Source organism: Corvus cornix, chromosome 1, assembly GCF_000738735.6.
Source record: "Corvus cornix cornix isolate S_Up_H32 chromosome 1, ASM73873v5, whole genome shotgun sequence".
Classification (NCBI taxonomy): Eukaryota; Metazoa; Chordata; class Aves; order Passeriformes; family Corvidae; genus Corvus; species Corvus cornix.
In genome coordinates, this window is record NC_046332.1 from 52,198,834 (window position 1) to 52,221,817 (window position 22,984).

The 22,984-nt window shown below is 38.7% G+C and overlaps 1 protein-coding gene across 1 annotated transcript in view; it reads left to right on the forward strand.

Moving 5' to 3' along the window:
• Nucleotides 1-22,984, forward strand: part of FREM2 (FRAS1 related extracellular matrix 2) — a 119,744-nt gene that overhangs the window by 90,995 nt on the left and 5,765 nt on the right. The window contains exons 13-20 of the mRNA XM_019286310.3: nucleotides 563-721; nucleotides 1,627-1,930; nucleotides 4,487-4,618; nucleotides 5,237-5,568; nucleotides 15,068-15,260; nucleotides 17,540-17,644; nucleotides 18,820-18,947; nucleotides 19,037-19,171. Of these exons, the coding sequence (XP_019141855.3) occupies nucleotides 563-721; nucleotides 1,627-1,930; nucleotides 4,487-4,618; nucleotides 5,237-5,568; nucleotides 15,068-15,260; nucleotides 17,540-17,644; nucleotides 18,820-18,947; nucleotides 19,037-19,171 (1,488 nt within the window). The remainder of the gene's footprint in view (nucleotides 1-562; nucleotides 722-1,626; nucleotides 1,931-4,486; nucleotides 4,619-5,236; nucleotides 5,569-15,067; nucleotides 15,261-17,539; nucleotides 17,645-18,819; nucleotides 18,948-19,036; nucleotides 19,172-22,984) is intronic.

Below are 22,984 nucleotides of genomic sequence, written 5' to 3' on the forward strand. Positions count from 1 at the left end.
GAGATACGACTTCTGCTGTCAAAACCATGTTAACATTATTCTTATTGTGTAAGATGAAATAGCCACACATTCTTGTTATTTAGCATTATATTTTAATTTAAACAGTATATTCCTCTCATTTGGCATAAAATGTTCTTGAAACTCCCTGTCTGCATCATCAGTGTCACACCATGTATCATCTGACTCCAGACAGCCAGACAGAAGAGACACAGCCTTTGCAGATGACAAACACCCCATTTCCACCAGACATTAAAGCATACAGTGCTCTTAGAGGGTTCTACCAGAATACTGAAGTGATAACAAAAAAGCCGGGAGACAAGGTTAAAGGTCTGGGATCTTCACTGTTCTGAAAAGAAAAATTTCATTTTAGCTCTTCCTTTTGCACTCTGCAGTGTACTTTTGGTGCCTCAACCCTTTCTCAATAGCTCATCCAGTTGAGGTTTTAGAACTTCTTTTGGAACGATGTTTCAAAGGCTAGACATATTCTGATCAAGGTCCAGCTTGAATCCCCTTGTTTGTTTAAATTTTCACAGGGAGCTGTTTCTGTCCTTTTCATTGCCAGGCAGCCAAGGCCATCGTTTACATCGAAGAAATGAACAGCATGGCAGATGTCACCTTTCCCTCTGTCCCTCAAGTTGCATCTCTGTTAATATATGATGATACTTCTAAAGCCAAAGACAGAACCAGTCCCATTGCTGGCTATCCTGTCATCTGTATCACAGTGAGTATCTCTGTGGAAAAATGGAACAAAATCAGTATATGGGTTTTGTTCAGTGGATTTTAGGCACCCAGTATCAATCCATATGGTGGTGAGTCACACGTATTAGTCACACATATTAGTTCAAGCTAGAATTATCCTTAGAGCTAATCTAATTTGTCTGCATAATGAATCCATTTTCAGGAGGACAAAAAGCATAGAAAGATGTTTCACTTGTTCCTCACTAAGAACAGTTTGATATTGATACTCACACTGTGTTTGTGATTGCATGACCTTACTATTTCCTGCATTATCCTGCCTTAATTTGCAGAGTTTAAATCACTGGAGATAACAGATGAGCCATTGTTTTCAATGAGTACCGCAGACTGAAAAATGAGTGCTGAAGGAATACAGACTTCTTTCTTTTTTTTTTCACTAGTAGTTTTGCAACTGAAAAGTTTACATAAATATTCATATACCTTGAAGAATGTTTTTGTCCATCTTCAATTTGTTTTTCACACATTCCTTTTTCACAGGAATGTCACAAGTTGAATGGTTCTTCTAAATCAAAAAAAAAGATCAAAGAAAATAAATCTTGAAACGCAGAGTATATTTGCAGAATTAGATCAAAGGGAGAAGTTCAAATTAAAGTAGTACATGGGAGTGTAGTTTGTGTCTTCATAACTATGCCATGCTTTCACCTATAAATCAATTTAAAATAATTTTTTTTTATTTCAATAAGCGTAATTAGATACACCTTTTAATCCACCCTAACAGTACTAAAAACATCACTGTCAAAATAGGGTGATTTCTTATGAGATTTACTGGGATTGTCAGTTCCATGCTGTTGAGTTTTGTGACTCTTGATGACTTAGAATTCCTTTGCCATGAATCAAATAAATCCTTAACACATCTGCCTTGTTCTGCAGGCTTGTAATCCTAAGTATGAAGACTTTGACAAGACTGGTTCTATATGTGCCAGTGAGAACATCAATAATACTCTGACACAGTACAGGTGGCTTGTGAGTGCCCCCACTGGCCCCGATGGTGTGACCAGCCCCATGAAGGAGGTTGACTTTGACACCTTCTTCACTTCCTCTAAGATGATTACACTCGACTCCATTTACTTTCAAGCCGGTTCTCGTGTCCAGTGTGCAGCTCGTGCTGTGAATTCAGATGGGAATGAGGGTCTTGAGCTTATGAGCCCTATTGTCACTATAAGCACGTCAGAAGGTAAGACATCATCACCTATTGCGAAATTCACAGGTCTCTTTTGGATCCCAAATTCAGTCCTAACAAAAGCTGGTTACATGGTCAGGCATTTTAACATTACAGTCTCAGCTTTTCTTCTGTTGTTCGTAGAGGTGATGCAAAACTTAACACAGCAAAGCATTGTATAAAGAAAATGTTTTTCCTCTCTCCTGCTTCTCCACATCTTTAAATAATCCACATGGCAAACTTGTATGTTCATGAGAACAATATATAACATGCAATGGAATTAGTGAAACCTGGTTTCTGCTGGCTTTTGAATTTAACTGTAGAAATGATGCAGTACAGTCTCAGCTCTACTAGACATTGGAGAATCCACATGGGAGTGACATATGAAAGCCTAGCCAGAAGAAAAACCTCATTTGGCATTCAGGCCTCACTGAATGCGTTAGAATTGTTGTCCTCCTTGACTAAAGACTAAAGCAACTGGTGTCCAATAACAGAGCATGGACAAAATTTTTCCCTGGTCAAAGCAGTTATAATTACTCATCCTTCTTCTGTCTCTGATACTTCCTTTGTATCCCCTCTGATCCTTTGGCACCTAACCAATGCTGAACTGGTGCTGCATTCTCTCAGCCAGCAGAGTTAATGTAGTCTACCTCCTTTGCCCAGCCAGCTCCTGAAACTTACACTGAATATCATTATGAAGCAGAGGTGAAGCACTGACATGCACACGAGTACAGTCTGACAGCACAGGCTATTTTGTTAGAGAAATCACAGATACTTTTGTTTATTGTATAATATGGAGAATGTGTAATTATCAGCAAACAAGGTCAATTGCAAAACACTGTCTTTTATTACCCTTCTGCAGCCTTTTGGCTCTTTGTGTCATTTTTGCTGCTTTTGTAGCTACACTAACTCTTGAAGTTTGTGTGAGATAAATGCCATGATTTTTCATTTGAAATACTGTTTTCATTTTCTAGGCCTTTTCAAATAAATATTTTGGTTAAAACATATTTTCGACTAATTTGGGCTTTAAGAACTTTGAGGAATGGAATTTCTCTTTACCCCTGTCCTTTATTCCACATTTTGACTGTAGACTCAAGTCATCTTTGCACTAATCAGGAATCCTACACCCTAAAGAGGACTCTGCCTAAGGGTGTTGTCTATGAAGTGCTCTGTAGTGTGTGTTAAAGACAGACAAACTTGTGCTGTGTGAGCTGGTTTTGTTATATGAAACAGACTGGCTTTGTTCGTGTTATAATGAATTATTTGGATTACACTTGACAAATTAGCAGAGCTAATTAGCCCAGGCTCAGGACTGAGTTATCATGCATAAATTACTTCCAGTACCTGAGCTAACTTCTGATGTGGAAGGAAAAAAGTGCAATGAGCAAAGCAACCTGCCAAAATCCTGATTATTTTCCACTTTGAGGATGCCTGACCTCCAGTGCATAGACCAAATTCTCCAAAGGAAGACAGATTGTGAAAAGAATTGCATTTAGTCTCTTTAGCAATGTTATTTGCATTTGAGAAAAAAAACCTGAAATCACCAACCAAACCAACCAACCAACCAACCAACCAAAAAAAAGCTATCATGTGCAGAAAAGACATTTTGTTCCCTCTTGACAGAAGTTTCCCACTTGGAGATACTGAGCAAGATGAGGTCCACCAGAGCCAATAAGCACTCCAAGAGGAAGGCCCTGTGTCCTGTTTTCTTGAAATCCCTCAGGAATGGGCAAAGAGAATAGTTTTGATTTTCCATAGCTGCTTGTTTCTTACTTAGACTACCTTGTGATCCTTTGGCCATCACATGACAAAGTGGCCAGAATGCACACACTTCTGCATTGAACTATGCAACTAGAATTTGATCATATGATTACAAACCTAATTTTCTGGTCCTACAAACTGGGACTAATACTGGAACACATTGAACTAACACTGGAAAGGATTACCAAAATAAGTTGCGCATTCTCCTTGGAGAAACTCAAAATTCAAATTAACAAGGCCTTAAGCAACTTGATCCAGCTTTGAAGCTGGCTCTATTCTAAGCACAGTATTTCTACATTTCCTTTGACACAATTTTTCTAATTACATTTTTGTTACTAATGGATCAGGAGGCTCATAAAGTTCTGTGAAGGCATATCACAGAATGCCAATCCAGTGCCAAAACCAACTGAACACTGGCCAGGTATCTTCCGTAAAACTTAGGGTGGTGGAAGGAGTTAAAACATATGCCTCTGAAGACCTCTGTAAGAACGTATGGAACTTGGCACTGACTTTGCAAGTAAGGTTGACACATACAACTGGAAAGGCACAGATGCAATATCATCACCGTGTTCTGAAAATGTGATCCTGTTGATCAAGGAATGATTTTTGTTTGAATCCTCTTTTGCATAAACTCCTGTCGAAACCTCTGGAAAATGCTTCTCAAAGTGTTTACTATTCATTCAAGAAAATTCTCGTTGTTCTGGATACCTGTACAGTGGAAGAAAAGTACATCTAAAGTAGTGCAAGGAAAAAAGTATAGATTGTTTCCTATGGACTTAAAGTAAGGTTGCTTTCTCTTTTTTCCATTAGGTCTTTGTCAGCCTCGTATATCAGGAGTAGTTGGAGCAGAACCATTCTCTGCCAAACTGCGCTACACTGGCCCAGAAGATCCTGACTATGCCAATCTCATCAAACTGACAGTCACAATGCCACATATTGATGGTATGAGAAAATCAGCTGTGGAGTTAAGAAAACTTATACAGTATGCTGTTATTTGAGCTACTTTATTGGTCATATTATTTTAAATAGACAAAATAATAATATAATCTTTTAATGGTGGGACCAAAGAAAAATGTTATGAATGAAAAAGTGCAGTTTGCAACAAGGTGCATGAGTTACTGTACTGATACAGAGTCTGATGTGAAGAAAAGCGCTTTCAGATTAATTGCATAAATTACATAAGTTGGGTTAGACCTAAGCTTTGTAAAACTCCTTTGAAGTGCTTAGAAATACACCATTTAATTACTAGGTGCTTGTGAAAAAATCACACAATTTTTTCATTTAATAATATTTTGTAATATTAATATGCTGTATATTAATATATTAATATGTTTGGAAATATTTTATTTGTCTTTTCATAGTATACAGACAATTATTGTGGGTAAAATTCTCATACGTACTTAACATATCAACTTTCTTTGAATTCTAAAGTACAGTAACTGTTGTAAGTACAAAATACAAAAGCACTGTATAACAGGCTTAATGTCTGACAAATTTTGGCTAAATTAAGCAGTTCTGACAACTGACATTTAGTGATAGTGCTATAAATTAATGTTTTAGGCATGCTGCCTGTTATTTCTACAAGAGAGCTCTCCAACTTTGAGCTGACACTTAGCCCTGATGGAACTAGAGTTGGAAACCATAAATGCTCCAACCTGTTGGATTACACAGAAGTGAAGACCCACCATGGTTTTTTAACTGATGCTGCCAAGAATCTAGATGTGATTGGAGAGACCGTTCCCTACCAGTACAGCCCAACAATTAGAGGCTTCAATACCTTGCGCTTCTACCGCAACCTGAATCTGGAAGCCTGTTTGTGGGAGTTTATTAGCTACTATGACATGTCTGAGCTCCTCACAGATTGTGGAGGCACCATTGGGACAGATGGACAGGTATGAAACTGGTTCTTGGTTTTGTAGTGTGTTCTTATACTATTTCCCTTATAATTAATCTGTGGTAGTAGAAATAAGAGAATAATTTGGTTTGAATTAAATTTGCTATGATTTTCTCCCACTACAGGGGTATTTTGGGACAAACCAATCCCACTTTTACTGTATAGTGAACCAGCTTAGTCTTTTCTTAAAATGAAAGCCTTCTGAAGAATTGCTTTTAGCACATAGGTAGCCCTGGGTTCTTTAATATTAGTTGTGGTATGTCTTAAAAAGCAGTTTTAAAACATTGTGAAAAGACTTCTTACTAATAGCAGTGGACTGCAGTCCTACCAGCAGCTTGGCTTTGCTGATCTCTTGTTCACTGGGTAACATGACCCATCAGTGCAGACAGCACAGTGGTCTTGCATTACCCAGCAGAAAATAACTTGTTCAGAAAGCAAAAGAAGCTGCCAGTATGGAATGGCTAAAGAACAGAGCTGTGAAACTGGTTGGGGAGTTAAAAGCAAGAGATTGGAGAGACCTTCAGGTGTAGTTTGGAAAATGATTTCTAGAAATCCATTGTAATGTGGAAGCAAAAGGGTACAGCATTTCTTCTGGAGCAGTGACAGTGAAATTAATCCCTGTCTCTTCCCTGTATAATTACTGTATAAACCTGTCTGATCCCACTCAGGCTCTGGAGTACAGTGGCTGTAACTATGAAGTTTATGTACATAAAAATATATTTGGGGAATAATGCTGCAGGCTGGAAGAAGGACTCAGAGAAGTCTATCCACAGCTAACTCACTTTCCTACACTAGGAATACACAAGCATTCCTTGTTGAACCACTGTGAAAAGAATGAGCCTGCTTTGTGAAATGGCCTTAATTTCTCTGCTCTTTTGACATTTTGCCAGGGATCCATCTTCTGTGAGACCTCAGTAGACTTATTTGCACAAATTCTTATTTTGTTAGTCCCAAATGGCATAAAGGTGATGTGGTAAGTGCGTCGTTGCCCACAGAAACATATAGGCATGTGCAATGAAAGACCTAATTTACTACTAAAAGTGTAGTCACCAATGGACACAGATATCTAATCAGATAAACTGATTTTTTTTGTTGTTTTGATTTTGTTACAATTACATGCCTAAAGTCCACCTTACTCTGTGGGTGTTCACAGGTAATCACACAGTCAGTTTGCTTGACAGGAAATTGTACCAGGAGCTCTTCAGCACTTGGCTAACTTCCCAACATTCTGCCCCTCTTAACTAGAGATCACATGCTCTAAATCAGAAGATGAGAACAAAACGAAGCTACTGCCCTTCTCAGATACAGAGGCCTTGATGGATATGTCATTTCAGTGCTTTGTTATCAGTTCTGGTTCCTTGTCTGTTCCAGAGACCAGTTCAAGCTCTCTGCCTTGATGTTGGAAGCTCACTGTCCAGGATCTGCTTAGGCTTGGCCTCTTCTGAAAGCAGATCCTCCTACAGGTGCATTCCACTAGATCTATGAACCTGTCAGAGGGAAAGGGCCGGCATCCAAGCGTGGGATGTAAACCTTACACATTCCCACAAGATAAAACTGACAGCAGTCTTCACTGTTCTTAGAATGATTTAATTTCTTCATTTCTTTGACTCATCATTCCTTTGACTATCTCCTTATGCCCAGGCAATATGCTTATTGCATATATTCTTATTTCCCTTGCAACACAGCCATAAGCACATAAGCACACAGAACTTGAAGCATCTGTAACTATGCAAGCCACTTCTCCCTCGGTGAAAAGGAAGGAAGACCTGGTATGCATCTTTTCCATTTTAAATACTTCTGTGTCCTTTAGAGAAAAGGCTGAATAGCTGCCCTAGACAAATGTGTATCTAAATAAAAACTATTTATGTCTGTGTGAATATAAACAGAGGAGGAAATAAGTACCATTCCAATATTTCAGTAAATTGGAAGAAGCTGTATATTCAGTTTTGGAGGACATGCATAAGTGGCAATGTGGCCAGAGAAGAGAGCTGTACTTTCCTTAGGCTTCAGAAGTATTATGTACTTTTTGTTAGCTCTCTCGTTTACAAGGAGAGAGGGATGAACACGAGCTGTGAGAGCCATGAAACTGCAGCTGAAGTCATCCTTTAGTGCCTTCTGGGTTATGGATAAAAGGTTACAGTGTGTTCAGTGAAATATCAAGCTGAATTACTTCTAGCGGTGAAGCATTGCCCCACAGCTGGTATGCGCTTCACTGCCCTCCCTGTTTTCCCCACCTCCATTTAATTCTTCTCCAGGTTTGGTCTTTATCTTCACATGACCCCCTCCAGCTGAGAGGGGAGGCAGTCAGTGCCCTATCTCTGTGGTTGTCACCATTGTTGTTTTTTTCTCCTTCAGTGAACAATTAATAATCCTCTTCTGTGAGAGGAAAGCTGGCAGCTATGGTTTTCACCATTTTTTTTAGCAGACAAAGGAAGCTTAAATTCTATTATACAGACAGAACAGATAAATAACAAAAACACTCTTACCACATCCTGCTACCACTGCAAATTTAATATCTTGAATTTACCAGATACTTTGGCTAGATCTTTAGGTTCACACTTTTGTTTCTTGATTCTAGTTCTCCAGTACCTGTATGGTCAAACAAAGACAGCCATGTTGATTCAGAGAGAGAGATTTCACAAAAAGAACTGGCAATGTCTTAAATTATGTGGACCTTCACTTTATGGGAGCTCCTGCTATGGTAGGGGAAGAAGATGAACTTTAGTAAGCAAGAAGTGAGGTGGGAGACCTCCAGCTGGTGTAGTTCTTCTGGCACAGCTCCTAGTGTTTGCTGAAGGCTGCAGCTGTCTTAGCCAGTTCCCATGAACTCATGAACTGTCATAATACATACAGAGAAGGTCTTCGTTTTCTTTTTTTTTTTTTTTTTCCCTTTGAGGCCTTTTGATTGTGACCCACTCTCTTTCTCAATTATTCTGTGCATGAGCAAACCCTGTGTGAGCTAGATGCAGCCTTCCTTTCAGTGTACAGCTTGACGGTTTGTTCCTGGGGTCTGCCCATAGCTGAGAAACCAGGCATTTATGTATCTAAACATGGACTAGATGTGCAGTTTAAAGAACTTCTATTTAAAAATAAAGACCTGTTCCTCTCTAAATTTAGCTAATTAGTTTGGATTAGAGATCTGTCCTTGTTAAAGTTAAGGTCAGCTTTGATGATTAGCAGTTTTCTTCAGGTCAACCTGCAGTCAAAGTCTGAAATTCAGTGTCTGCATTTGGATATGTATAGGCCTTAAAAAGGGGGAACTCACCTACTTGAGGGCAGTCTTCCAGTATTTTCAAGTAGCTAATAAAGGCTGGACTTTACTTCATGGGGACATTGTGAGAGTCAAGTACTACAGACATCTCACATTCTCGAAACACAGGTTCTAAAACAATGACAAATATTCATGAAAGGAAGTGCAAAAAATGAGACAGTGAAAACTGAGACAGTGAAAACCAAACCAGTGACCATACTTCAATAAAGTGTATATTGAAGTGTTGGCCTACACTTATTTGATAGAGTGTGAAGTATCATTTCATCTCATTTCCTACTGTTATAACAGTTTGCTATATCCAGGCCGTTTGGCATATGAAGGCTTCTGTGTGGTTCTGGCCAAGTATTTTTATATGGATGTTGCTTTCCATAGTTACAGTCCATTTCCAGACTTGGAATAGGGAAGCAAGGAAATTACCATTCATGCTAATTTTATTAACAACAGCTTGTTAATCAAGTCTTTTACAGGAATAAGAAGTTGAAGAACATATATTAAAATACTTGAATGTGTAGATTTATACCTTGAAACTATGGTAATTGAGTATAGCTGAGCAGTTCACTTTTTTCTCTTCAAAAACTAGTTATTTTTGGCCCAAACTGAAAATGTCTTTCTTCCAAAATGTTCAGTTCACATTTATGCTACACATGTTATGGCACTGAGCATTTCAAAATCCCATCTGCAGATTTTAAAATCACTAATGTACTGCTGCACCTTATACGAGGCAGCTTGCAGAAGGTTTTTATTACACAGAAACAGTATATTTCCAGCTTTACTGGATCTAGTTTTACCAAAATCATACTTTAAGATGAAAACTCACCTATTCTGAAAATTTCACTGGATATTGTAAAATGCAAACAGACAGAAATGTCTGTTTTCAGATTTTTGTATTCACTTTAGCCACCCAGTCAAGTTTAAGAAAACTCTACAACGCATGTTCCCTTGATATGGAACCTCACTAAAAGACAAACATTTTTTCTCTAGCTGCAAACATGTGCTTTTAGTAAGCTGTGAAGAAAAAAAATACTATAAAGTGAATGCACCAGCTGCGTAATAAGGTCAGAGGTTAAATTTTTTCAAGGGACTGGCGTTTCAAGGCTGTATTGCATTCTCTTCTCCATTCAGACTTCTTCAAACAAACCTGCTTTGCATTTCACCTGTGACCTACCTGTCTGGGTGTTCTTCTTGGGGCCAAATCTTAGTTTTGCCATACTGACATTGTGTAAACAGTTAATTGATAACATTGTTAAGCTCATGTGACTCAAATTCACAGACATAGCAAGTAAATGAAATAGAAAATGAGACTTAGGGTAATTTGGAAAATAAAAAGACAATTTTTACATAAAGTCTGTTTCATTGAGATACATAAAATAAAACATGAACATGTGTTATTTCTAATGTCTGATTCTGATTTTATCAGTACTATCACTGTACACACACACTCTGACTAGTTCTGCCCTCTGGAAATGTAAGGCAGCTAAATAAAGCACACTATAAATGTAGAACAGAGTCCATGCCCCAAACCCTTTACTGAAAATATTTTTTATTGTAGATATTCTAAATTGTTATGTGACGGATGCTCAAAATAATTGTGTTTTTTACTTAATGAAGTTTGACAGATTGCATCTGAAAGGGGAAGAAAAGAAAAACACTTACAGAAAGTCCCTTTAATACTTTCTAAGTCTTAAATGGGAATTGTCAGTATTCTAAAACAGACCTTATGCTCTGTGATAATTTATCTTACCAAAAAAAAAAAAAGTATGAAGCTCTACTTCTTAGACCAATGTCCGGTATAAATCATGTTCTTCTCTCACACACGTGAATTTTGAGGTACACTGATGATTTTTTTTCTAAATTTTTCCAGATATTATCTGTAAGAGTCTGTTCACTGCTTGGAACAATTTCTGTCTTCTGTCTTCTCAGGTTCTCCAGACCTGGCATTGTTATGGAGTATTAGACACAATTTCCCCAGTTCATCTGGGGTGTAGCTGTAGTCTGTATTTCTCTCCTGGTATCAGAAGACTAAAATTCACGCCCACTTATTATTGTTTAAAATCAGTGTTACCAAATGTAATTTTGTCAGTGCAATTGGTAAAATCTCCTGTGCATAGGATGTATGGATACATAATGCACCTGTCCTGTCCCTCCACAGCAGCTAAGCTGATCCTACACTTACACAGCTCTAAGTTACCCTTTTGGTTTCATCAGTGTCACATTGAGATATAAAATGAACAGCTGGCTACTCTCAATAGGCTTTGCATGCAGTGCTGGAAAAGAAAGATAACTCAATGGAAAGAATGTTTTCTGGTGTTTGTCTAAACAGCATTATTAGGAGGGCTGGAGAAGTCAGACTCCTCCATCTGTGTAACACATTCCATCTATTCATTTGGGGGGCGGGGAGGTGTCTGCTCACTTTGCTTTCCTCCGCAGTTGACTTCCTCTTTATTTTATTTTCACTCTATCAAAAAGATCCTTTCATACAGCATGTCTTCAGATTTTTCTCTTCTGCCTACAGAAGACTAGATTCCCCCTTGTAGGAATGAGAGGCTCTTAAGAGTTTTCATTTACTGTTAGAGAGAATTATTTATTCAGTAATTCTCTGACTATCAGTGTTGTAGGTTTACCTCCACACCTGCAAATCCATGAGTGCCTGGAGAAGGGTTTGTGTGCATAAAAACTCAATGAGCTTTTAGAAAGAACTCCTGCCTCCCCCTCCATGCCATGAATCACATGTAAGGGCAGCAATACTGATGGAAGCACATGAGTACACAAATAAATTCCCAGGCTGAGGCAAGCAGCCCTGCTGCCCAGACACCTCTTGCAGGTTTTACTAAAAGGGAAGAACCTTTAAATTCTACAGTCCTAGAAACTGAGAGTTTCGGATTTCCACACAGAGCAGTGGTAATCTCAAAGGAGCAGTGTTTCTGGCAGATTTGCCCCAGAAGGGATCTTGCTACTAGATTTCCACCAGTACAAAGAAGCTGAGCTCTCTAACACTATGGTCCCATTGAATGGTGGCAAGAAAACCCTAAAATGTGGCTTACAAACCTCATTAATGGATTGTTTTTTATACAGTATACCTAAAGAGCCAATGATACATTGAAAGTCAAGAAAAGCCTTGGAAGGAGGAGTGTTTTTTTAGCTTGATATGTCATAAGGTACTGAGCTAGAAGGAGTTTTGTGCATCACTCTATCCAGGCCACTGTCTTAAGTCTATATGGTATCACTCCAACACTAGTAAACTTAATCTAAAACTTGACAGGATTTCATGGCCTCACTAATCTTGTCATATGCCACCACACTGAGGGCTGGAAACTCTTCTGATTTCTAGGCTGTGTTTGTCATGGCCATCTTAGGCCCATTTGTTCCCTTGTCAGCATTATCTTTCATCATCAGTGGCCCTTCTCTGCACTCAGTCCTCTGATGTATATAGACAGCATTCTCAGTCCCTCTCAGCCTTTGTCCTACTGGGCTCAACAACATGGCTATTTTAGACTCTTCTCATCAGATAGTTTTGCTATTCCTCTGATTATGTTGATTTCTTTTTCTGCAGTCTACAGTGCAAATAAGACTTTTTCAAGCATGGATGATCAAAGCTGTTCCAGATAAGCTCTCACTAGTGCTCTGTATAATGGCATGCATGCTTCTAATTTCCACCCCATTCCTCTGTTTATCTTAGGATCATAGCACATGGAGAGGGGTAGGAAGGTCATAGTTATGATGTGATCAACTCACCTAACAAAATTTCTTTCCCCTCAATTGTGTCTAATGAATGTCTTTCATTTCTACCAGAAATCCCTGTGACTGGTTTCTATTACCTTATACTTCAAGCTGTAAGATTTCATCTCACTACTATTATTCTAATTCTCAAGGTCATTAAATTCTCACTTTGATATTCTAGTCTCTATCATTAAGCATTATGTGTGCTTCTATTTAAGAAAATAATGGATATATATTAAATCCTCTTCCACATACTTCTGTCTCTTCCTTGTAAGCAAACTAAATTTCAGATCTCTGACTTCAGTGTCTCATTCTTACTGTACAGCATGCCGATGTAGAACAAAAAGGCAGAGAGAAAAGCCAACACAGTTTGTCTGATATGACCTTACAATAGTAATGCATTTTTTATACAATCGAATGTATTCATTCAGTTCTTGATACTGCTCCAGGAAATGACAGATTTTGGAGGTTACCTCTGAATCAAAGGAAAATCATAAGACACTCGACAGCTGCATCATTGCTATGTATTTTTTTATAGAAGTGAGAATATCATGTTGTTATTTGGAACAATTTAGTAAATCTGTGTCCAGAATAACAGCTCAGATACTCATGCAGGTATCCCAAAGATAAACTTGCAAATTAAATGGTACTAAATAATAATATTTTTGTCTAACTTCAATTGGTCATCCAATATATAGAGAGAACCAAACTCTTTTTTTTTTCTGTTCCAAATAGAAGCTATTGATTGTTTTTATGTAAAACCATCAAGGAAGCATTAATATAATTGACAACTGCAGCATCTGCAGTTGACAACTGCAGTGATAGTGTTTTACTTTTCAATGGTGCCAGACTGTTTTCAGTGGTTCCCAGTGACAACACGGTGAGGAGCAATGGCCGTAAACTAAAACACAGAAAGTTCCACCACAACATGAGAAAGAACACAGAGGGTGGCAGAGCACTGGAGCAGGCTACCCAGTGAGATCATGGAGTCTCCCTTTCTGGAGACATTCAAAACCCACCTGGACATGTTCCTGTGTAACCTGCTCTAGGTGACCCTGCCTTGGCAGGGGGGTTGGACTGGGTGATCACTGGGTGGTTCCTTCCACCTGTAACAATTCTTTGATTCTGTGATACTGTGTGTTTCCAAATGACTACTGTCTAAATGCTAGCACATATTATGGAATGAGTCAAACTATACAAGCTGAGAGGGGTTTGGTAGCGTAGTGTGTAGATCAAGGAGTGTCACATGTGAAAGTGAGTTGTGGCAACTATGAACATTTGCCTTAATGAAGTCCTTAATTAGGTCAGAGTTTTTAGTCAGTGCAAGCAGTAAATTTGTAGTTACATTATATTAGTAAAAGTTCTGTCAGTCATTTCAAATTGTAAAGCAGCTGTAAGGTGATGGGCATTCAGCCCCTTGACATGCTGCTGGTGGAATCCAGAAACAGTTTGAATTTTACACAGCTTGTAAACTTCTCTGAATGCTGGGGATTTTTGATAGTGCAAAACACTCTTTTGAAGCATGTGAGGTAATCAGGGAAATGTTCAGATGTGCAAATTTATATATGGAATTTCTATTGGAACTAAATGAAAATTAAACCACTTTTATGACTTTGAAAAGTTTCCCACTGGGAGATGATCTTAATGCCTTCTTCACGCATATTTCTAAGAAAACCCAGAATGGTCTAAAAGGATCTGGGATTGCGCATTTTGAGTCAGAGATATGAGAGTGACAAAGTATTTGTAACCAAACATAAATGCGAAGTCTCTTCAGAGAAGTTTAGATCGGTGTATCCATGTAAGACCTATCTTAAGAGGTGACAGCTTACAGAAACTATTATTCTTGCCCTTTTTTCATAAAAATATACATGAAAAATATTTAATTCTTTGATAATTCCAGCGCAATTGTTTAGTACAATATATACAGAAAGGCTCTATTTTTATATCCATATCAACTTGCTTATTATTTTTAGTTCTTCCAGACATTGAGGAACTGTATGATTTGTGTATTTGCATGCAGTGTTTGCATGCACAAAGGAACAAAGAGTTCCAGAGATGACTTAGTAGAGTCCAAGGACTCAGTCTTGCAATGACATCTGAGCAATTTCAGCATCTTGCAGAAGTGTTTCTTAGTTGATAGTAACAAGAATGTAAGCAAAAGAGTTGGTTAAGGCATAACCATAGAGCAAATGAAAAAGGATATTTGAAAAATTTCTAGTGCCTTCATTAGTAGCTATGTTGTATATTGACTAAAAAAACCTGAGCAAAAATGGTGAGTCAAAATTGAGGGAATTATGTTTTATCAGTTTGAAGTACAAAGATGAAGCTTGAAGCGATGTAAGCTCTGAAACGTGGTTTTGCACTTCATCTATAATTTGCAAAAAGAGAGAATTAGATTCAGTCACAGTATTTATTTCAAGTTGTCTTCCCTTTCTCTTGCATTCAGCTTACCTGTGTGATGCTGCCATTCACGATCGTTAACCTTAATATGCAATCCTGGTTTTTGTAGGTTCTCAACCTAGTGCAGTCCTATGTCACGCTGAGAGTCCCTTTGTACGTCTCTTACGTTTTCCACTCTCCTGTGGGCGTCGGAGGCTGGCAGCATTTCGACCTGCAGTCAGAGCTCCGGCTGACTTTCGTGTATGACACTGCCATCCTGTGGAAGGATGGGATCGGGAGCCCACCTGAAGCAGAGCTCCAAGGTCGGTGTTGGGCTTCTTGGCATAGAACTCATGCTCTGTTACTAAGATTATAATTTGCACACAGTAGGATGGTTTTTCAATCATTCCAATACCAACAAAAACCTAAAATTCTCGGTTATTATCAGTTGCAGTCTGTCATTTCCTTGCACTCACAGGTCTCTGCTGGAGTTTTTATGAAAACCATGTAATGTTGACATCAGCTCTTTTACTGCAAAGAAAGACAATTGTATTGTTATATTTGAAGTACACATGCAAAAATTAAAACATTTCTATCTACTCAGAACTTCAGGTACATTATGTAACCAAATTCTGTTAGCACACAAGATGTTTGCTCTTTAATGAAAATAATTGAAGTTTTTCTGTGATACATTTTTTTCTTACTTTGAATGGCCAGTTTCAGAAACTAGTGATATTTTGAAAATGTTGTTGAACATTCAAAAGAATTCAACAGAACTACATAATGGAGGCCTGTCCTCTATGTGAGAGTAGTAAACTGTGAGACATTCTGTAAATGTGTTAGATAATGTCAGTAAATGTTTGTGAGTATAACTAGTCAACAAGTCCAACTCTATCATTGCAGAATTTATCTTTTAAAAAAGTTAATTTATTTTTTTAAAATAGTGACATACAGATTTATGTGCAGGATTAAAATATATACATATATATACATGTATATTAAAATATACACCTCTGTGCTTCATTGGTCTTTTTAAGCAAATTTACTTAATATTTCCCAGCATTAAGCTTCAGGTGTTTCCTATCTCTCTCAACCTAAACTAGAATACAGGCATCAGCTGTAATTATGTACATAGACTTACACAATTTCAGGACTCTAGGAACCTAAAATCACTTTTTGTTTCTACTAACTGTATATGAACTACAGAAATCATTGCTATGCCATTTCTGTCCTTATGTTAAGAGCAGGAAATGAGGAGCAGCAAGGGGAATCTACAGTGCATGAAGAATGAAGCACGTCATGCCATCCCTAAAGAATAAGCCACATGCCACAAATCATGTGGTGTGCTAGTCACCAAATAACAACCAGATCTAATCCTCTGTCTCAGCAGTTATGTGGTGTATCTATGCATTTTCCGTCTTTGATGCTTTAATTTTTTTATTTCTGTTTAAGAAGCTGATGGCCACATCTTTGGAGGTGCTGAACATTGTCAGTTCCCTCTGAAAACAACCAGAGCAAAACAACCCCCAACATATCCCAGTCTCATTTGGGTAGTATTTTTTGAGAAGTTGTTTTTCTGGGCAGGGAGGGGTTAACTAATTTCCATATTTTTTCCATAACTGTCAGTTCATATAGTAGTCCTACATAAATTCTAAGTAACATGTAAAGCAGTCAAGGTCTTCTAAAGCCCTAATTCATGCATGGAGATACAGATATTTCTATAAATATGATTGGTACAGATGATTTTGTACAGGTGTTATACATTCACATTGGTGTGTTAGGTTTCCAGCAAATTCATGGGGGAACATTCTTCTTCCCTTCTTTTTCCTGGCATGCAGAATGGTGGTACATCACTGGCTGTTTGTAAGGGAGCACTGAAGGAAATACCTGAGCTCTAAAGCTTTGCAGAACTCCAGAGAGAAAGGGTCTTGTCTTCAAGCTGCAGCAGTAAACCACTTCTGACATGTAAACAAGATCTTGTAATCTGAAATTAGAATACCTAAGGCCTGTGTTTTGTGCCAAATTCATGCCAAAAATTGCCAACATGACATACAAAGCCTGTCAGAAGGAGTTTCACAGATTGCAGCACCCTAGAGTAGATTACTGTGGAAGTCACAACCAGCTGCTGCAACTAATGCTGGTGGTTGCTGCCTTGGCACAGTAGGCAGGGAGGCACTGATAAAGGGTATCTCTGAAGCAGCTTTCATTGGTAGAATTCAGCTTGAATACTTGGTGAAAACAAAAGTCTTCCTTCTGCAGACCTCCTCTGGTAGCTGACCATGCTGTTGCCTGAACCCAAGCCCAGACTGTGATGTGTGGATTTTCCTCAGTCTACTACATCAGCTGCGGGGGTCCATGGTAACATGTGGAAGCATGACTTTGGAGGGAAGTTCCCTATATGCTTTGGAAGCTGTGTCATGTCGTGAAAACTCAAGGCCTTGCTGTGTAAATTCTTGTTTGAGGAGAATCTGGAGTCAACCCAAAAAGTACCAGTGGGCCCCCCCCCAAACATGTGACATGGCAAGGTCTGGTGTTTCACAGGAGTGTGATTCCTCTGTCCCCTGCAAGTGGATCACTCTTGTTAATTGGTTTGTGGTGGCAGGTTCCCTGTTCCCAACCAGCATGCGCATCAGCGAAGAGGGGCGCTTGGTTGTCAACTTCAAGACCGAAGCCCGGTTTCATGGTCTGTTTGTTATGTCCCATCCTGGTAAGTGTAACCTACCCTTTAGCACTACTACAGAAATACACACCTTTCCCAAGTTTGTTACTATTCATTTTTTGTCTATTTCTGGTTCTGATAGCTGATTTTTTTTTTTTTTTAACATACTATGCTCTTCAGATACAGATTTTTCCTCTGCTTGAGATTCCTTACTTGTCATTGATGACTGTACTCAGGTTGCCAAACTTGTTGAAATATGCATGAACCTGATGGAAGGCAAATAGTTGCACTTGATCAAGAGCCTGAGTTATGAAGGATGAAGATCTAGGCCATTGTGTGCATTAGGGATTTATAGATACATGTTTTTAACCCCATTGTTATAAGTACTATTTACATGTATTGCCCTAAGAACTTGGATAACATTAAAATTTCTTTTCTAACTTGAAGCTTTTCTAGGATATTTAGACCTTTTTCAGAGAGCAAGAAAAAGTCTTGTATGGACACTGTATGACTCTGTTAATATAACACTCTCACTGACTTTCAATTAGTCATTGCTGAGGACCTGTTCCTGCAATTTAATCTGTTTAAACCCCACTGCCTTTATTCAGAATAATTGCAGGTGTAAGACTCTGTCTACAGACATAAATCTGAGCATGAATGCCAGCCATGGAAAAGATTATCTAACTAAATTAAATCTGCTGAAGAACAGTGAGAAGAGAAAAAAAAAAAATAGGAAATCTCTTTTAGTTTAACTCAGGTGTTTTTAACCCATAAAACTCCTTCATGGTGCTTCTACTTTTTTTCAGCTGTCCTCTAGTGTGTTTGGTTTTCCTATCAGGCAGAGACAAAAGTGTTAAATTACTAAGAGAAATTATGTTGTGTTTCCCTGGGTTGACATTCCAAGTTTAAAACAGGAGGGATTATAGATCTCTGCCATTCCACTCTCACTGTTTTGACTGTCTGTTAAATTTATTCTTCATACAGTTCTCGTTGTGTAGCCCAAAAGCAGCTGCTTAATAGACACCTGAATGAGAATCAAGGAGGCCCAGCTGAGCTGACTCTAATTGATTTTAATTTCAGTTAATAAAACCCAGTGCCCTGTGAAGGTATTAACATCGGCTATGGCATTATGGTTTATGAATTATTGGGAATGTTTTTCAGGCTCTGAGAGTTTGCAATGAAACACTAAAGGTGAGAAATCTGTCTCTTTGGCATGTTTCTAGCTTCATCTCTAACTTCCATGGTTCTGTCAGCTGATCACCCGGGCCTCACGTTCAGCCTCAGCCTCATCCGAAGTGAGCCAACCTACAACCAGCCAGTCCAGCAGTGGAGCTTTGTTTCAGACTTCGCGGTAAAACCTCAGCCGTCACTACGGCTTCTTCTGTCCCGGCTTGTTAGCTGGGATGGTGGTGGTACAGGTTCCTCTCTCTCTGTGTCCAGGTTCGAGACTATTCTGGAATGTACACAGTGAAGCTGATAGCCTGTACCACTGCCCCACATCAGGAGTACAGCCTGCCAGTGATCTGCAATCCTAGAGAGCCCATCACTTTTGATCTGGACATCCGATTCCAGCAGGTACCATTCCAATGACTTCTTTATCATGTTTTCTTTCTAATTCAATTCCCATTTGTTGGTCTTGTAATAATAGTACTAGAAACTGAATTTACTTGCTTATCAACAAAGCATTCCTAAATTGGCGGGACAACACATACTCCTCTCCTGCTAAATAACCAGTTTTACCCAACTGGGAAAGACTGAAGTAGGAGCACAAATGGTTTTTTGTCCTCAATTCATGTCCAGTCTTTGATAGCCAAGAGGAAGCTCATTGACATTGGTTTAGGGGAGAGTTACTGTGATGTGATGGTAACATCTGGGAATTCTTTTTTTGTCTTTTAGCTTTGGTAGTAAATAGTTTTATCAGGTAATTAGGAAAATATAAAACTATTATTGGAAGGGTTTAATCTGACACAAAATCAGAGTTAGGTCTCTGGTATTAAGAGGGAACATCCAGAGGAAAATTCATTCAGTCCTAAAGTAGAACTTCCTTCACTGACTATAGAGGGAAGTGTAGATAGGCAACACTGGTAAAATGCTTAGCTTTAAAACTCACAAAAGTGACTGAAACAAATCCAGTCCATAGCAATATGGATCATTTGGGAACATATGGGAACAGGCAAACAGCATACCTTTCACAAAGCCCAGCTGTGAAGCTCTGTAGCTGGGAACAAACTATGGAGAAATTTCTGCTGTAGAAAACATTGGTTTAAAATAAAACTGGGGGTCACGTTGGATGGCTAAGAGAACTTAGACTGCCAGTGTTCCAGGTTATCAAAAGGGCTAGTGTGACTTTGGCATGTGTAAGGAGGAAGTTGTATCATTTCTGTTATTTGGAGCCAATACAGTTAATACTGGAACAGTGTGGCTATGGTTTCATGCTCATTAATAGCATAGATTATGCTATTAAATCATCTTACAGAATAAATCCATATCAGTCAGGGGTACACAATCACTTTTCTGTTGACTTAGCCAGAGTACACAAGGGAATGTATGCAGTCTTTATGCTTTATTTTGGCATTATGCCACCTGTGGGAGAACAGATGATTCCCGATAGGGCATTAAGTCCTGGCAAAGAAGAGAGATGATACATGATCTGATGTGAAACCTGCCTTCTCAGAGTTAACCACATTTCAGCATTTTGAAGAAGTTTGAATGGAATGGGTGAGGGGAATTTATACTAGTTCAGCACTTCAGCCTTTGTCTGGCATTTCTAATCTACTTCTAGGGACTCCTAAGCAACTCATAGCAATGCTAAACCACAACTTGTTCCTGATACTAGCATAAACAATAAGATGTTGATATTTCAAAGAAAGGTCAAAAAACCTGCAAAAATCATTGCAAAATGGTCAAAGTAGCTTAGGAAGAAACCTAAATCTTATCCAGAAGTAGCCTACAAGTAAAAGATATGGCTAAGAATTATAAATAAATAAATGGATACTGTAGGAGTTATTGTATCAGATAAGGCTTCAATAATACAATATATGGAAGTTTCATGTACATCAGTTCAAAATAGGCATAAGGTGCAAAATTGCAAAAGTGTCATAGACTGTGGCTAGCTAAACCCCCATCAACAACAATTTTCAAACCAAGACCAGCTCTTTTTCTTGAGATGCTCATAGTAAAAGGGACTTGGGAAGTTCTGTGGCCTATGATAATTTTTAAATCTGATCACATCAAAATACTGTGTGGACTTTAAGAAGGTCCCAAAATAGCAGCAGTACAAAAGCACAAATTCAGTAGGCAGTATCTAGCACTTTACCTCTAAGATTTTCTAGTCATTCTGCAAAACTGAATAAGCATTGGTGTCCACTCTTTACAAGTAAGAAACAGAAGACTGAAGGATCAGACTGAAGGATGCAGGGAACACCTGATACCTTGCACAGGCCCACTACATCCAGTCCTCTGGTGCCCAAGTGCTAGAAAGACATGGACCTGTTAGATGGGGTCAGAGGAGGACCAGAAAAAAGGTCAAAGGGCTGCAACACCTCCCCTGTGAAGAAAGGCTGAGAGATTTGGGGTTGTTCAGCCTGAAGAAGAGAATGAGCTAAGGAGGCCTTATTGTGGCCTTCCAATATATGAATGGGACTTAGAAGAAAGACAGAGACTTTTTACCAAGTGACTGGAAGAGGGGTAGGTTTAGCAATCCTGAAAGAGGGTAGGTTTAGATTGGATATAAAGTAACTTTTTACAATGAGAGTGGTGAGGCACTGACACAGGCTGCCTGGAGAAGTTGTGGATCCTCCATCCCTGAAAATGCTCAAAGCCAGCTTGGATGGGGCTCTGAGCAACCTGGTCTAATGGAAGATGTCCTTGCCCATGGCAGAGAGGTTGGGTGAGATGATCTTTAAATGTGCTCTCCACCCCAAATCACTCTGTGACTCTCTGAAATAAGTGAGTGTAGGTGTCACAACTGGACCAAAATTGCTTTTGACTGTAAAGTCTGATGATAAAATGATGAGGCAGGACAAGAGTTGTTTCCCCCAGTTCTTAGTCTAATGCTCCAGCTCCCATACTGAATTACCTTCTTGGGCTTTTTAGTATGAGGCTTTTCATTTCCTTGGAAACTTTTTCTTCTGATTTCCTTCACAATTGTTTTCACTGGTCACAGGTGAGGAACCATTTTAAGAATCAAGAAGAAAGTGTATTTGTTATTTCCATACTGGAGATTTTGGTTCAACATTTCCTTTCTTAACATTTATCATCTGCATATCTCCTTTTTCCTGTCTCTATGGCACCTGATTGAAGCAGGTAACCTGGAACACTGTTGAGGATTGTATTACCACTGTCTCACTCTGGAATTCCCTGAATATGAACAGCATCCATCTCCAAGCTTTGCTTTATCCCAATCCTTTCAGCATCTCCTTTCTTTCAATGTGTATGACTATTTCCTGAAGGAAGTCCTTCCATAGTCAGGATACTTGTTGCCCTGAGATGGACCAGTCTCAGGAGTGCTCTGTTCCTTGAGGTACCAAGTATCACATGGGCTTTGATCCCCCTGGGTGATCTGCATTGTCCCCACATCATCTATATGCACAGTTTGATGGACATGGCAGATAGGCAGAATAAATTGACAGTTACTCTTCTCACCCAGCAGATCCTCACAGATTAGGTTTTTTATGAACTCTTATATAAAATGTCTCAAATGCCCATGAAAATAATTACACTTAAAGTACTGTCATAAATAACACAGCTGGAAACCAGTTGTGCTCATCAAGTATTTGTGGAACTACAACCCAACAGCCTGTTTTCCAGGCATTTAGAAAGAAGCATTCCAAGAGAATGGAATTATTTTTTTCTGTGCACAGGCTCCGGTGGTATGGTTCCTTTTTCTGAAGAGTAGCACTCCATTTATAAAAAGGTTTGAGCTGTACATTCTTCTTGCCAGATCCTGTTGCTTTGATAGTTTTGGGACTCTGTTGTGAAATCAACCCTTGCCCGTGAGCCAGCAAGAATGTTTTCTTTGTTGATTTCTTTCCTTCCTGTCCGCACACTCATACATATATATACATAAATATACATATATATGTTAGCATTTTTTTATTTGTTTAGTGGCCTCTTGTTATTCTTCCTTTTTTGGGGGGGGTTTTTTGAAATATGTGTGTTTTCCACATTGTTTCCTCAGGTACTTGCATCCTTTTGAACTTTAGGCTCCCCCCAGTTCTTCTATTCACTGTATTATTTCCCTTTTATTATGCTGTGTCCCTTTATAGTTTGCCTTCTATGTTATGTTTTATGATCCCATGAGAAACCACTGCTGACAGTATTGATTTATTTTATTCTTTTCATGTAATCAAGGAAGAACCACAGATAGCTGTGTCAAATATATAAAGA